Source organism: Podarcis erhardii (assembly GCF_964252035.2).
Source record: "Podarcis erhardii genome assembly, chromosome: 8".
Classification (NCBI taxonomy): domain Eukaryota; kingdom Metazoa; phylum Chordata; class Lepidosauria; order Squamata; family Lacertidae; genus Podarcis; species Podarcis erhardii.
Genome location: NC_138499.1, coordinates 46,979,326 through 46,995,399, shown reverse-complemented (window position 1 = coordinate 46,995,399; position 16,074 = coordinate 46,979,326). Strand labels below are relative to the sequence as shown.

General features: G+C 43.5%; 1 protein-coding gene across 1 annotated transcript; it reads right to left on the bottom strand.

Moving 5' to 3' along the window:
- Positions 1 to 599: 599 nt before the first annotated feature.
- Positions 600 to 15,427, bottom strand: ABHD3 (abhydrolase domain containing 3, phospholipase). Its single transcript, XM_081874946.1, has 9 exons — positions 14,461 to 15,427; positions 13,027 to 13,190; positions 10,335 to 10,517; positions 9,123 to 9,168; positions 4,689 to 4,801; positions 2,579 to 2,752; positions 2,351 to 2,399; positions 2,097 to 2,262; positions 600 to 1,424 (listed from the first exon to the last, which is right to left on the bottom strand). Exons 1-9 carry the CDS (start codon positions 14,605 to 14,607, stop codon positions 1,246 to 1,248), a joined length of 1,221 nt encoding a protein of 406 aa, XP_081731072.1. The 5' UTR covers positions 14,608 to 15,427; the 3' UTR covers positions 600 to 1,245.
- Positions 15,428 to 16,074: the final 647 nt, after the last annotated feature.

Below are 16,074 nucleotides of genomic sequence, written 5' to 3'. Positions count from 1 at the left end.
CTGTTACAAGGAAACTAGGGATGATGCATGATAATTCATGATAATAGGGATGGGGCAGAGGGATGGGCCAACACCTGCTCCTTCACCCACCGCAAACAACTTTTAGCTCCCTGTTAAGTCCTCTGTATGGGCTGTCCAGCAGAATACCAGAGGTGGAACTGTGCCTTAGACAGCAGTGTAGAAGGAAGCAAATTTACTTGTATTGCTTCACTATTCCATTCTGTTGATACGAATAGAAGAATTTGTGTATCTGGAAATGTGGGAAATGGGCTGTATTTACTCAGGAGGAGATCATTCTTGAATATTACTCCACTACATAGGAAACAGTGGAGGGACAAAGTAAGAAAACATTCCAGGGCATAGTCTCAAATTCAAAACCTCCTGAAAAATATTTACATTTATTCCTGAAACTGTTTCTATTCCCAGTGGGATGGAGAGTGAGACTGAAAATAATCCAGTGATGCTATTCAGCCTGGGGCAATTATACTTTGTATTAAATATTTCCTAATCTTTCTAATGAGAAGCTTAGTTTTCCTTCTATGAAACATACTTTACATACAAACTTTACCTGCTATTGCACAGAAAATTAAACGAATATGTTTCTTTAAAAATGTAATTTATTTCCATTCTGCATTTCAACATAAAACATCTGGTATAAATATAAATGTTATTAAGTTAATTAACAATGTTTAAAAAGTAAGACATATATGGCATCAACATAAATGAAAAAGCAGTACATATAATCCCCATAGGGTCTAAAGTGCTGTAATGCTATTGTAGCCCATGGCTAAAGTTAATGATGGCTTTTTAAACTCCTATTTGCATTACTTTTAAAATCTTCCTAAAGCATTTCCTCCATAAGTGCCCTTAGAGACAAGCCCACTTCATGTATTACAATAGAGTCATGGTTTTGAATGTTATGTGCATGTGAACAAGTATGCAAGATTCCTAAATAAATTATCTAAATAAATAAAAAACCTGAGTAATTTTTATTGGTTTACTTACATGGTTTTGGTTAAGTGCAATTTAATGTGTGCAGAGTATTCTTTTTATTTAAGGTCATTCTTATAAGGCATGTTAAAATAAAAAAGTAACTATATTGCAAAATTATCAAAGCAAACTATATTTCGCTCCTAATAATGGATTTCATCCATTTGCTGGCTTATTTGCTAAATCGTGTGCATTAAGCTTCGTTACCCTGATCATAATATGCCGCTGTGCTGCAGTCATGGTTCTGATAAGTTGCTATATGTTAAGGATTTTGCTTCCGTGCTCAAACACAGCTTGAACAAATTGTCTGAAGACTCTGTCCATGTATGTGCATCTTCTTGGCCACAGTCCTTCCAGAAAACCAATATGGCCTCCACAAGAAGTAAGAATCAAAGCCACATTAGGATTTTGTTTTGCAATTTCTACTGGTATGGCTAAAGAAATAAGGGAACAAAGTATAAGCTCCCATCCCAACATTTCTCTCTCATAACTATCATTCAGTCTATAACACAATGAATGTTTTTGGTGAAGTGCAGTTCTGCTGTCAGCAGAATGCAGCTTTAAAAGATCAATTTTATGAAGACCAGTTTTGGCAATATAAGTTTTAACTGAGCTATGACGTACAAAAGTCTGGGGTTCTGGGTTGCTAAAGGTTATATTTTCATTTTACATAATTAAAAATAGAGCCACCCAGAGATGTTACACAGTAACAAAAAATCAAGAATTATGACACATGCTTTATGTAAGGCTTCTTTTTCTGACTATGAAGTCAGAGGACCTTCTCGCTAGTGATGCCCTCCCTTCAGATGTCAAGGAGATAAAGAATTATACAACTTTTAGAAGACACCTGAAGGCAGCCCTGTATCGGGAGGTTTTTAAGGCTTGATGTTTTCATTATGTTTTTAGATATTCTGTAAGCCGCCCATAATTATTATTATTATATACCCTTTATTGGTGCAATATTTGGCAACATGTGCGTTGAGTGGAACACCATAAGAAAATTACACTGCACACCCAGTTCTGTACTAACTTCTCATTCTATTTCAGACACAACTCAATCGCTGAGGTCAACCAACAGCATCTTCTTAAAAGGGGAAAAAACTTACCATGATTTGGTGAGAAGACATCATCCATAGCATTTAAGCACAACACTGGAATTCCAATTCTCTTCAGTCTACGGCATGGACTAGCATCTGCATAGTAATCCTCAATTGTAGGGTAGCCAAACATGACTGAGGTGAACTGCTTATCAAATTCCCTAATGGTCTTAGCCTGAAGTACAGAATTCAAGTAAAGGATTTATGTAAGTGTTAGTAAAAATAAAAACATGAAGTGAAATACAAATGGCTAACCCTCATACCTTCATGACAAGGTTCATATTGAACAGCTTATCAAACATTTCCCGATGTCTGTAAAATAAATAGAGATCCGAGAGTAACCACATGAGCAAAAATAGCCGAAGATGATAGCTTTCGCTTGGGTACTGCTTCCTTTAACACACCATAACATATTTGACATGACTGGCAATGAACCTGAATTTCATACTAATATATTATGGTCTTTCACAATAGATGTGAGGTTGACTCACCTAATAATTGAAGATTGTAGACAGCTGGTTAAGTAGTAATTAAAGAGAAGCCAGTTCACTGGCTTTTCCAGTGAGTCTGCAGATTCAAAAACATTCCATCCTGCTGAAAAAATTGCAGCTGCCTTCAGTGGTGTTTCTCTGCCAGTTTTGCCCAAATAATTTAAAAGGAGCATGCTACAAACAAGAGATAAACAAATAGGTAAAAAGAAGAAGAAATCACAAATGAAAATACCTCAGTCCTAAACATCTGTAGTAGGAGACGAAGCGCTGAAACTAGTCAAGGCAATACTAGCCATCATGTGCATGGCATTGTGGGGCCAAACATTTTAATATGCTTCCATCATGGCTTATGGTAAGGATAATAACCTTGAAACTTTCAACCAACTAAATGAAAAGTTTACCTGAACTCACTGGATTGATATCTGACTCAATCTGAAGAAAGCTGTTGTGGGTATTAGCGTATGTGTGTTTTTCCCTGAGTGCTTTGGATATATTACTGCAGTATTTCTTGCCCAAATTCTGCTTGGTAGTCAACAATATTATTCCCACAAGTAGGGACCTATGGAAAAAAAACTCATGCAAATGGAGATGCAATTTCTGCCTACTTCCTGCTCCTCCCATAGTTTGCCACACTGTATGTTATGTACTGAAGTTCTTACCCTGGGCCAGCAGGGGGATACTGTAGATAGTTATGCAAATGAAGGATCGAAAGTGACGTTCAGTGATTGGATAGTTTTAGAAAATTGTTACAATTATGTGTACTGGAGCTCTATATAAGCAGGCTGACTGAGCCCTTCAGCTCAGTTCTGTTCTGGCCTCTGAATAAAGAAGAGCTGTTTGAAGAATCGCTGTGTTGTCTGATATGTTCACCCACAACTTAACACTATACTCCACACTATCCCCAATATCTCCACCACCTCAGGATCAATTTTTCAAAGGCACTGGGGTTACAGTGTAAAGGAACGGGAAGGACAGCCCATTCTACAGGCAAAAGATAGATCACAGCCAATCAGGGTTTGTTTTTTTGTTGCTTCTGCGAGACTAACATATTAGTATCATCAGCAGCAATTTTTGTCATTCCTCTGGGGCTATTTTACTGTATGTGTAAGGTTGTGTATACAATATAGACTGTATGTGGCAAACATTTTTGCTTCCCTATGATGTCTGAAAAGGTCTTGTAAAAGTTTTTAGTGTTAGCTGGCCTGGTGCCGCTCTTTTGAAGAACGACAAAGTCTGGGTAAGGATAAATGTGTTCCAGTTTACAGCTGATGGTTCATATGCACAATAAAACAAATAAAAATGTAGGGGAAGAAAACATTTCTTTGCTGCCTCCCTTTTATACAAATCTTTTATACAATTTTATACAAATTCTTTGATAAACAAACAGACTAGTGTACAAGGTTTCTGATTATGTGTTTATGTCTTAGAAGTCTCCTACTAACAATAACCAAATCCCTAAGGAATATAAACAGTTACACAGAGCTGACTGCCTCAGGTAAGCAGCAAAGCATCTCTCCCTCATGGTACTACAACCCTATGATAATGACTTGTAAGCCAACTGCCATAATCAAACCCAAACAAGAAGGAATGTGACTGGCCCAAAACAATAAATGGTATCAAAAGATGTAGGTCACATCCCACAATTCTGAAGACTGGTTATATTAATTATATTAATCATATCCTTGCAATCACACAAGATGTATATACTGTAATAATAAAATACTGATTACTATCCTGCAGATGCCTTTAATTCAGGTCTGAGGTTTATAAATAAAATGCTGCTTAAATGTTCAAACATAGCTCCCACTAGTCATGTATGTCAATTATTGTCACTTGTTTTCTGAGAGTTACCATCAGTTCCAGCAAATAAACTTGTAAGTGATTATGGTAAACAAAAGCATATCATGTGGAAGGTTCAGTGAGAAAAATCACTCTTCCCCTGTAAAACTTTCTTTCAAGAAGAAGTAGAAACATGATGGAAAATTAGACTTAGTACATTTCCCATGGAGTCTGTGCTGTGTATGCAGAATCTTTATTGAGGGCCTTTGCAAATTGGTTTCTAATGACCACAGAGTTACACTACTGGGATTTATGTTGCATAAATACTTACCCTCCCATAGAAACACCTGCTGCCATCAACGGAACTGAGGAGTACAAGTTGTGTACATAATGAATAACAGTTTCCAAATCCTCTGTATTAGCAGCACAGTAAGTCCTTGGGGTCTGTAAGAAACCAAAAGTGGGAAAGAGGACAATAAACACTTGTTTTGCCTTTCAGCCAAGGCCAACACAGCACCAGGTTGGTTGATACAGCAATATAATACAAAAAGATTAACACAGGCGCCAATGACATTTTTAGAAGCTTTGATATTCAATGAGGTAAGATTTCAAGTGCATTCACTTTTAGTATTAATAGCAGCACTACTAAAATTTTACAAACTCCCTCTTCCCGTTACACTATAACTTTTGCAAAGCAATTAAATCCTACTAAGCTCACAATATGTTAAGGAAATGTATTCTACAAAAGATGTATATTTGTAATTAGGCTTAGGAGCCCAGTTACAAATCAGTGCACACAGTTAGATGCAATAACTGTTGCACTGGTGTCCAAGTTGATTGAGAGTACCGTAACAGCGTACAGAAGCATAGCAACACTGGCAAGAGCCATCTTCACTAAAACCATTGTGCACAAAGTTCTTGCACAGTGCGGAATTGTACAGAAAAGGAGAATGTGGGTAACTCATCTGTACCACTTCCTAAAGGCACTTTGTACCACAGCCTAGGATAAACCAATAAAAGCTTTCAGCTGGATTGCTGCTGCCATAGCAAGGTAGCATAGACCTGCCCCACTTGTCCTGTGGAACAATGAAGTTGTAAGGGTGCTGACGCCTACTGCTTGGTATCCCATGATGACTTATTATAATGATCATATAACATGATTTAATATTTAAACAATGTGTTTTTTTTCTTTAAAGCTCAAAATATTGCAAACAGTCCTCTCTAAGCAAACTTTTAAAGCAAGCCAGCATTATTATTCTTACTATGCAGATGGAGGGGTGAAGCTTAAGAGGTATTAGATCCTAAAATAACAAATAATCTTATGGCATCTGAAAGGCAAGCAAGTTTATTATGCTGTGTTTTCATGAAAAAGAATTTAGAGCTTAGACATTAAGAGGGAAGCACAGGCTTCCATACCCTACAGGAGGCACTTGAACATCCGGGGGAAATGGAGCATGGATACCCCTTTCACACTCACAAATTCTCCCCTATAAATGCCAGAAGTGTTTAATTTTTGGGTTCTGTCTGAAACAAACAAACAAACAAAATGAGTCAAGCTGAGGCGAAGCCGATAGGAGAGGGGCATGCAGGTGGATAATATGCAGATTCAGGGCTGATTAACTGCCTCTTCCTCTTTAGTTCAGCAAATGCTGGGTTGGGACACTCAAGCCTAAGCAGTGAGTCCACAGCTTAGCTGAAAATTGAAATGAAGACCTACAGCTAATAATTGGCATTTGATGGGTTAAAACCACGGCCACTTGATGTTGTCTCCGTTGCTCTGCCTTCTTTTCCCTCTGACTCCATCCATCACAGTCCATTACAAGATGAGCTACAAAATCAACAAAATTTGGAATACTTCGGCATAGCATTTTCTTTTTAAGGGTAGTTCACATACAATCTATCTAAAAGGGAACTGTGCTCAGTGCAGATGGGTGCGCAGAACAGCCTCTGACTCCTAAGTAAAAGGGAGAAACCTTGATTTTTCAATGCAATGACTCTTCAGACTGGCCCCATTAGATGTTTTAGGCTGAACTCTACACTTGCAATTTAATACTCACTTACTGAACTCAATGGGAGTTTTGCCCGCCAGATGACATTAATAAAACAGCAAGGCTTACTTCTGAGTACACATGTATATGATTGCACTGCTGTTTTCTTCTACAAGCTAAACTCGCAGGTAGCAGAAACATTAAAATTTCAGCTTCCTTTAAATTATTTAATTAGGGAAAAAAATCTCTTACTTTGCTTGACAATATGCAGTGCAATTCTAAGCATGTTACCCCAGAATTTCCACTTGGTTAAATGGGGTTGATCACTAGGAAAGTGTGCCTTAAGCCACAGTCCTCTGCATGCTTAACTAGAAGCAAGCCACGCTGGACAGAGTAAACGTGTGTAGCATTGCACCATTAATCTTCTGGTATTTTATTTGCAATTTAGTTCTTTAAAAATGCATTGTTTGTCAAAATTTGTGCTCTGAGGATTAAGATAACTTACTTGCATGTGCCTGTGCTTGTCATAACTCATTTCTTGTTTACCGCTTCAGAACCATTATGACTGGATTTTATATCATTATGCTAAAAATTCTACACTGGACGAGTTACAACTGCAGCTGTTTATAGAGGAAAACAGCCTTTTATTGCTTAAACAGGCAAAGCCGATTACACGGCATTTCACAAAGTACAGCTAAACAAAAGATCTTTTCACTTCATCTGAAATATAATCAAAAAGGGCTTGGTGTGCCACAAAACTGCTTTGTACATTCATCTCCAGAAGTATGCTAAAAATGGATTCTCACATTTTTCATTATGAGAATGTATTATTCATACTTTGAAACCAGCATGTTAAATGTGTAAAACTGTACACTGTGTTTCACATGCAAAAATCCTCTCCAGAGGCTAGCAAGACCTTAATCATTTATATAACTTCTCACTGACTCCTCATTTTGGGGGGGGGGAACTCCTCCATCTTCTTAGTTGCTACTGGGGAAAAGATAAATTAATTTATTTCACTTTATTTATTAAATTGCTATACCACTCTTCATCTGAGAATCACAGGGCTGTTTACAGTATATTAAGCCCGCATCTTAAGTGTATTTAACTTGTGCACATTCAGCTTTACACACGTGGCAAAAAAGGGATGGAAAAGGAGTTCTGGGGGGAATGACTTTGGCAATCTCACCCACCATTGAACCCAATGGGTTTGGACTAGACACAATTTTGGCTTTAGGCGCGATCCCCAGAACATAACCCCCACATAAGTTGTGGGTTTATTGTATGAAAACACAAAAATACATAAATCTGAAGTGGTAGTAAAAGATACGTCTTTCAAAAAGTATATGGAGCAGCAATGGTACGTGAGCTTGACCCTTTTATCATCCCCCTCTACAACCTCAGCCCACAGCACCTTGTAGCTTGCAGAGATAGGAAGGATGCACTGAATGTGCATCTCCACACCTTCTGGGGAGGCAGATTAAATGAAGGAAGGCAGAAGGACCGTGTGGGCTTATAGGGTACCTTAAATCCTCGCAAACCCTAAAATTGTTTGGTCACTGATCCGAACAAGTAGGGAAGGCTGCTTCTGCATCTCCACACGTTGCCTTCAAACCTACTTCCAGAGCTGGGTTTAGGTTTTGGGGTGCTGCAAAAGTTGCCTTTGATGAGCTTCTCCTAACGCTTGAGTGAGCATCTCATCTCTTGACATCCTGCTTGATTGTCTAGAGAGCCAATGGGTAAGTGAACATGTAGGCCATAGTGAGGAGCAGCAGTCTCTGTTTGTTCACCCACCTGCCCTCTCCCCCTCTGGACAGAAGTGGGATTGGGTCCACTGGCCCATTTGTCACCAACAGTGACCAAGGAGCTGCTCCCTGTTGTCATCACTACTTGCACACTTTGGGTGTGTGAGTGAGGAGCGATGGAAGCAAGAATGTGCGGACTGGCCCTCCATACGGCTGCCTTGAGGAGAGAAAGCAAGCAACAGCAGTAGCTCCTCCTCCTCTTTCCTACCATCACCATTTAGGCAAGCAATCAAGCAACAAGAGAAAGTGACAAGGAGCAGCTTCTATCCTCTCCTTCTGCGTAGCGAGCAAGAAGAGTGGCCACAGAGTGGCAGGGTCAGGGATAAACTTTGGGCCTTTTTCAGCATAGATCTGAAGCCTGGCAGCTGCCTGAACATGCCAGACCTTGACACTAGCCTCATCTTGCCCCCAGCATGACAACCACCAGGCCTTACAACTCAACACCATCTATTGCAGTAAGTGATAGGTAGAAGCGCTTCTACGTTCCACTTCCTCCTCCTGTCAAGACTATCGCAAAGCGCCAGCCTGGAACTAGTGTCTCCTTTGGCAGCTGTCCATGCCTCCTTATGGGGGTTCGCTGCACAAACCTCCAGTAATGTTTCAATTGAATCTACAAATCTGGAAGTCCTTATTTTGTTTTCCAAGTTAGAGAAATTTCTATGTAGGTAAATCATTTAGTAGATTAATTAAACGCAATTAAAACATGAAAAATTACTGATTAATTTAATGAATGAATGAATGAATGATGTAGATTCCTTATTCATATGACATTTACTTACTGTTTTATTTTCTTATCTTTGCATTGTATGAGATAAAGAGGCACAATTGTCAATGAGGAACAAACCCTCCCAGAGATGGAATTAACCATAAATTGCTTATGAAGTGTTGCATGCTTGCAGGTATTCGCACCCATGCTATATGCTAACATTATGGTTGCTCAGTGTTCTTACTTAATTTAAGAGCAATTCTTACCAAGAGATTTTCACCAGCAATTCCTCGATAGTTTAAAACCACACACCTTTAAAAAAACAGAAGAGCACCGTTTACCAGAACTGTTAACCTGTGTGTCTTTGGATGTGAAGATCCGTACATTTCAAAGCTGCTCCAGTTTAAAAATATAGAGTTGCCAATTATTCAAAACAGGGACATCAACATACACATTGTTTTGCACAAACGTATGACATATAAACAGGGAGCGTGTTAACGTGGCGGGAGGGCGAGTAAAACAGCAATGCTTCCTCACTGTTGAAAGGAATGTTGGTATGGAATTGGGATGTAATAGTCTCTGCCTCTACTGAAACAATCCTTTGAAACAATTCCCATCCCCAGGTGGAGAAGGGCAAGTTCCCCTCACTGATGAAAGAAACCTTTCTCTCTCCCTCTCCCCTTTCCTTTCTCTCACTGTGATGGATTTGGCTTGGTGGACATGCATCACAGAGCTTACATCCTCTGAGACCAATTCCTTCCTTCCACAAAAGCTTATGCCTGTGTGGTGATAGCTTGGACCATTGAGGGCAACGTGAATACACCACCCTCTGCACATACATGCGCGTGCGCGCGCGCACACACACACACACACACTCCTGCCCTGTCTTCCATACTCCTGCATTTAGTTTCTGGGGTGTCTGAACTACACAAGCAGAGGTATTGGTTAATACTGACCTTTCCTTAAGTGTTTCACATACATAACCTCAGTAAACCTTGCCAAGTAGTTCATTATTATTACTAAGATGCTCTTAGTGCCGATAGGTTGGCAGACTGAAGCTAAGTAACAGTAACTTGCCTAGGTCCACTAACAGAGTTCATGGATGGTCAGATTTCAGCCAGGGACTTCACAGCTCATATTCTTTGCCACTATGCTAAGGTAGTCACCAGTTCTTTACCGTAGTCAAGCTAAGTCTGCATGGATCCCTGATTGAAGTTTCCCAACACGTCAGGAACCATCTTTGAGATGGTCTTCTGTAGTGGTAGTGGAGACTGGAAGTAGGTCACAGAGACAGCTACCAAAGGAGCCTGTGGCAGATCTGGTGGATGGAAAGTCAGGGCCAACAAAGGGATAAAAAGTGTTTCCAAGCGCTGTCTGTGCTACTCTTCTACCCGCTACATATGATTGTGGCTTCCTGCTTGTGCAGATTTAATCCGAGTGGTTAAAACAGAAACATTAGCAAGCCAAACTGCTTTTACCTGTAGCCCAGTGTTTTGCTCTCCTGAATCATATGGAGAATGTAGGATTCCTTGCTAGTTCCCGTGAGGCCAGGCAGCAAGAGGATAGTGGGTCTGGTGCTGGAATCTGGGTAATGAATGCTATCATGATTGTCAAACCAGTCCAGTGAAATCTGCCCTCCATCGGTTGCTGTAATAAGCTCACTGGAAAAACCAACAATGATTAGCTTTGCAAAAACAACAATAAAGGGAAAAAAATAACTCTACCGCCTTCACTCCCATTCATTAATCAGATGTTTCATGGGTGGACACAGAGAGTAGGAGAATGGGAGAAAAAAGAGGCCCCACCTTAGGACAACTCCTCAAGGTATGCAAGAAAGTTGTGTTGTTGCTTAAAAAAATGGGGGGGGGGGGTCAGGGCTGTAATTCACACTGCTTCCATGCTGTCTCCAAACATTGGCAGCAGAAAATAGCAGGCAGGCATGAGGCCTCAACCAGCTGGCTGGAAGACAAGGCACAGCTGGCTACTTGTTTCCTTCAGCTTGGGTCTTAAAATGGGGAATGAACTGGTCCGGGATAATATGCAGCTGAGAGCCCAATTATCTTTCCCAGATCCTTTAAACTGTGGGATGGAATGCCCCTTGCAATGTCAATAATGGCTCAAGTCAGGTGTTAGCCTCAACCCATGCCCTAAGGTGCACAATCTCACAGCCCAGTCTCCACAGGAAACCTGCTGAAGCTCTTCTTCTCAAGTTGTGAGGAGGATCAGTGGCAGTTGTTAGAGCAGCAGGTGCTTCCTGGTTTCCTGAAACTGCATGTGCTGTCATTAGAACTGGTCTCATGGAGTCAGCCAACCTGATCAAATCCACACAAGGAAACAGGTTTCCATGCATAGTTCATTGGCTAGATCAAGAACAGTAGGTCTAAATCAGATGTGCTCTAACTGGATAACACTGCTTTTTGTGGAAGATGCGTTCAGATACACTTTCAAACATGCTTCCCTCTCCAGAACATGAATCCAAATGCACATTCAGCTGAAAACCATGAAGTGCAGACAGAGAGCATCTGCATTCAGGCATGCATGTGGCTGTGCATCTAGTTCACTGTAATGGTTGTAAAGGGTTACTTGTGCGTAAGTTGTCTTCAACTTCGGTTAGATTGCCTGGCTCACCGTGCCTTGGCTGACAGCCCACACTCCGTGGCCGGTCAGTCACTTGCAGAATCCGTCAGTGGGCGTTTCTTGAACCTCTTCCAGCATAAGAGCTGTTTGACGCCAAGTCTCCTCCTACTTTCCCTGCGCGGAACTCGTCTGCACAAGTAAGGGGAAGGCAGAGGCGTGTCAGCGCTCTCCCCACTAGTCTCTGGTGAAGGGTCTTGGAGCCCTGTCTCCAAATCCTCCATCTCCTTCTCTTCTCTACTGGTGTTACGCTGAATTCCTTCCCCCCTGCTGGTTCCCTCTCCTGCATCGTTTTGGAGCCTTGCCTCCACCTCTCGCTCTGATGTCAGTTCCCTGACATTCACGCATGCAGGTCAAGGTCCATCAAGTGGACTCCTTGGTTAGACTAAGGTGAGTAAGCACATATAGGGATGGAGAGGGAGGTAAAAAAAAATCTGCTTTGCTTCTCTGTCTGCAATTCTTTAAAAAATGATTGAACATCTTTCTATATGCATTAATTTAATGTACAGTAGCAAAAAAGGGCAACCAAGGTGAAACTATTAAGTCAGTTCTAAAAACTTACTGCTGCATAAGCAGAACAGTGTGAGCAAACACATGACTAAGATGCCAAAATAAAAACATCTGTGCTGCTTCTGTCTAGCAGCTGCTGTGTACCACTACTGAGGAGCAAACATCTGACCACTTTGCTTAAGTGCAAAAGCTCTGAAAAGGAAACCTAGTAGCCAGTTTTAGGTCTGCTTTCTCCAACAGAATACTGTATGAACTAAATGTGTGGGAAAAACTTCTGTTGCCAAGTGGGCTCTTGTTACATAGCTCTTTTGCACCCACATCCCCGTTAACAATGGAAGAGCCATTTATTCCCATGCTAAATAAATATCAGAGACCCCTTAAATAGAAAGTAAAACTTCCCACTTAACTGGAATTACAGCAAATTCTCAGGGATCCTTAGAAAATAGACGGCCTTCCACCAGTCTGATGCCTTTTCCGAGCCCAGAGGTTTGTCATGTGCATACAGACTAGCTCTTCAGGATACTGGAAGTGCCTCAAAGACACTAGCTACAATAACATATGATGCTCAGAAGTGTGGCCAGTTCTCATATATGTATGAATACACTTACTCCTTCAGAAGTTACCTTCCACATGTTCCATAATGGTGTGAAGAGGGGTGGGGCAGGGCAATATGTGCCGTCCCCATCCCAATGACTCCACTTGTACCAGCTCTGCCCTCAGACTTCCATGCACCCCCATGGGCATTTTGGCTGAATGCATACAGGCTTGTCTATGCAATGTGGAACCTGTGCGATTGTGAATCCTGACTGTGCACATTCAGCTAAATGTGCATAGGTTTTCCCCTTCAAGCTGAACTTCCACCCAACACATGTGGAAGGCAACTCCTGAAGGGGCCTAACGTAGCACAGTACACCACACTAAGATCTTATGTTAGAGGTAACAGTACAGAACCAATCTATAAAGAATATGATTGAACCTTCGTAAATAATTCACAGAAGAAAGGTTTCGAAGGACAGAGGCACTTACTTCCGGTATTGCACAGATGGTCGAGATGTGATGAAAGGGCGAAGGAGAGTCTGAATACGGCCCTCCCAGCACCACACAGTGGGATAGTATGTTTCTGTCACCACAGGGCAATGGTCCTGTAGGAAACAGGATAAGCCTTTGCTGCCAGTCACCAGCTGAGGTTTCTAAAGCGAGAAAAAGGCAAGTGTGTTGGCACTGTGTTCAATGTGACTTGCTCCTGGGTAAGTGAACATCATACTGCAGTCTTACATTTATTCATGGCTTTGGTGGAGCAAGATCCATTCTTTGCTCAAGCTATTCCCCTTCTTCAGGTTCTTCCTAAAAACTTATTTTCACAGAACGTTCTTCCTAATTTACTACAGCCTCACTTTACATGTCCCTTCATCACTTCCTAATTATACAGAAACCCATACCACCAATTGTATTATTACAGACATGTTGTGGGCCACCTGGGTAAAGCTCAAGCCACAGTTTGGGGCTCTGATCTAGAATGTGGCAATGAGAGAGAGAATATTTTTTCTGGGGCTTCAGCCTGGAAACACACTGCCCGTATGAGTTCAAATAGCCCACTTGCCATTTTCTGCCAGTGTAGTTTTCTACACTGACAGCCTTTTGCTGCACTCAGCTGAATTGTGAATCCTGAAAAACGCCTGTACGACTCATGAGTTTGTCACCACGGAATGTACTTTTACACAAACTATTTGAGGTGTTGTGAAAGGATAGGTCTATCAATGTCTACTAGTCATGAAGCATACAGATGCAACCCACAGGTTCAACTGAGTATTCCTTGCCGAGGAACAAGAAGAGGAGAGGAGCTACTGCCTTCCTGCCCTGAGAATGGAGGTTCCCTGAGGCACTGGGTTGGCAAAACAAGGTCCCTAACTAGCTAGACCTCTGGTCTCTCTGCTCCAGCTGGGTTCTTCTTAGGAGGCAAAAGTAAAACTATACACATCCTGAAGGAGACCTCAACTCCTCATGTAAAGTGTGATTGTTTGTATAAAACAGTGTATATAATTCTACATGTTTTACCCCAGGTTTGACATTTCACTTTCCCCCCCTTCCACCTTGCTTTTCACCTGGAATATGCGCTGCGCAATTCCGAAGCACCAGGTTGCCCAGCCAGCGGGGAACTCAAAGTCAAACTGACCTGCATTTCACTCCTTCCCAGTGAAAACGAAAAGGGACGCCCCCCCCCCGCCCCTCAAACTAGTCCAGCAGCCATCGACCTGCAATAGGGCGCCGCGCGCTGCAAAGGCTCCCTCCGCTGCCTCTGCACGCGAGGCGAGCCAAGGACAATAGCCCTGCTTATTTCAAAGATGGGCTTAGCCTGGCGCTGACCTCGGCTGGCCTTTTCCGCTTCCTGCGGCTCCCTCCTCCATTGGCCGGGGTCGGCCCCGCTTCCCCAGGGACGCGAGAAGCCCCCCCCCCCCCTACCTTGGCGATGCTGCTGAGGTAATAGCAGGCGTAAGCGGCCCCGAAGCACAGCACCAGGGACCACCCGACGCCGGAAGCCAGCAGCCCCTCCCGGACGCGGCTCTCCAGATAGAAGGACACCCCGCGGGTCAGCCCTTGCAGGTTCATCTCTCCAGAAGTCGCCGCCGAGCTGCGCGGCCGCAGCTTACATCACAGCCCCGGGGAAGCGCGCGGCACGCCTAGGATGCTGGTGGTCTTGCTGCTGCTGCTGCTGCCGTCGAGGCTGAGCCCAAGCAGGATAGCGCCCCCTCCGGAAGGATCCGAGAAAAGCAGCCACCTGCAGCGGCTGCAGCAGCACCAGCAGCAGCAAGAAGCTCTCCGCCTCCGTCGCTGCTTCGCCACAGGGCATAGCGGGACACGCTGCTCCGCCCTCGCTCCCCCTTCTCTCCCTGGGGAGGATGGGTGGGCATTGAGGCTGGAGCCGGCCTTCTGGCAATCGGCAGGACGCGGGCATTGATTGGCCCTCCTTCCTCTCTGTGCAGACCGACCTTTATCCCGATTGCAAACGTCGAAGCTGAATTGGGGGTAAGCTGCTCGTGGCAACCAGGCCGTGACGCTGGTTATCCGGACACTATCCGTTTCCTGGGGACGTGGCTCGATCGGCCTTTGTTGCGGAGGCCACACGCGCTAAAAAAACAACATTGGCAGCTACTGGAAAGACCTCTGTCCAAATATTAGCTTTGATGCTTTTGGTTATTCTGGACATTGAAATCGACGTGTCTGCAAGAAGTTGCAGGGTTGCGTGGCTGATCTCTTCACGGATTAATGATTTTCAAATCCCATTTTCAGTACTGTCCGTGCCTTTCAGCTATCAGGATTTTTGGCAGTCTCACTGAAAGTACCATATGCCTAACAGTTTAATGCCTCAATTATCCATTTAGTCCAGGACTCAGATTTTTACAGAAGCAAACCAGATGGCTGCAGGAATCCCCCACAGGGGCGTCGACTTCAGGGGCGCCGACTTATAAAAAATATTGGGGTGGCCCATACCGGGGTCCTGCCCCGGGAAGTTTTCTAAGAGCCGCTCCCGGCCCGTTGCTGCTGCTGCCGCCCGCCTCGTGGCCCCCTCGCCAGCTGAGGGAGGGAGAGAGACCGAGAAGGAGAGAGATGCGTGGTGGGCAAGGCAAGTGCCCGCCGCGCCGCGCCTCCCACCGCCCCTCGTGCCGGCCGCCCCCTCCCCTCCCTTCCCTGCTCGCTCGCTCGCTCGCCTGCCCGCCCTCCTCACCCCAGCTCTTGGCCGTTCGCCCCAGGAACTCGCCGCTGTTGGCGGTTGTAGATGAACCTCCGGCCATAGACTGGCTGAAGGGCTTCTCCTCCTCCTTGGCCATAGCGAGAGAGAGAGAGAGAGAGAGAGAGAGAGAGAGAGAGAGAGAGAGGGAGCTTGGCGGTTCGCGGGCGGCGGTTTTTCCCCTGCCGAAACAACAGCGGCTCCTCAGAACCGCTAAGTAACTCTCCCTCAGGAGTGATTTTACAAAGCATAATATAACTAATAATTTTCTTAAATTATTGGGGGGGCAGAGCCCCCCAAACGAATTTTTGAGGGGGCTCGGGCCCCCTCAGGCCCCATGGAGTCGG

Bases quoted from the DNA above. Each gene is read 5' to 3' on its own strand.
- ABHD3 (XM_081874946.1), bottom strand. From the start codon at position 14,607: ATGAACCTGCAAGGGCTGACCCGCGGGGTGTCCTTCTATCTGGAGAGC. The intron at 9,169-10,334 runs GTAAAAGCAGTT...GTTTTTTTAAAG, and splicing joins AGCAAAACACTGGGCTACAG to GTGTGTGGTTTTAAACTATC. The intron at 2,400-2,578 runs GTGAGTCAACCT...TTTATTTTACAG, and splicing joins CTACAATCTTCAATTATTAG to ACATCGGGAAATGTTTGATA.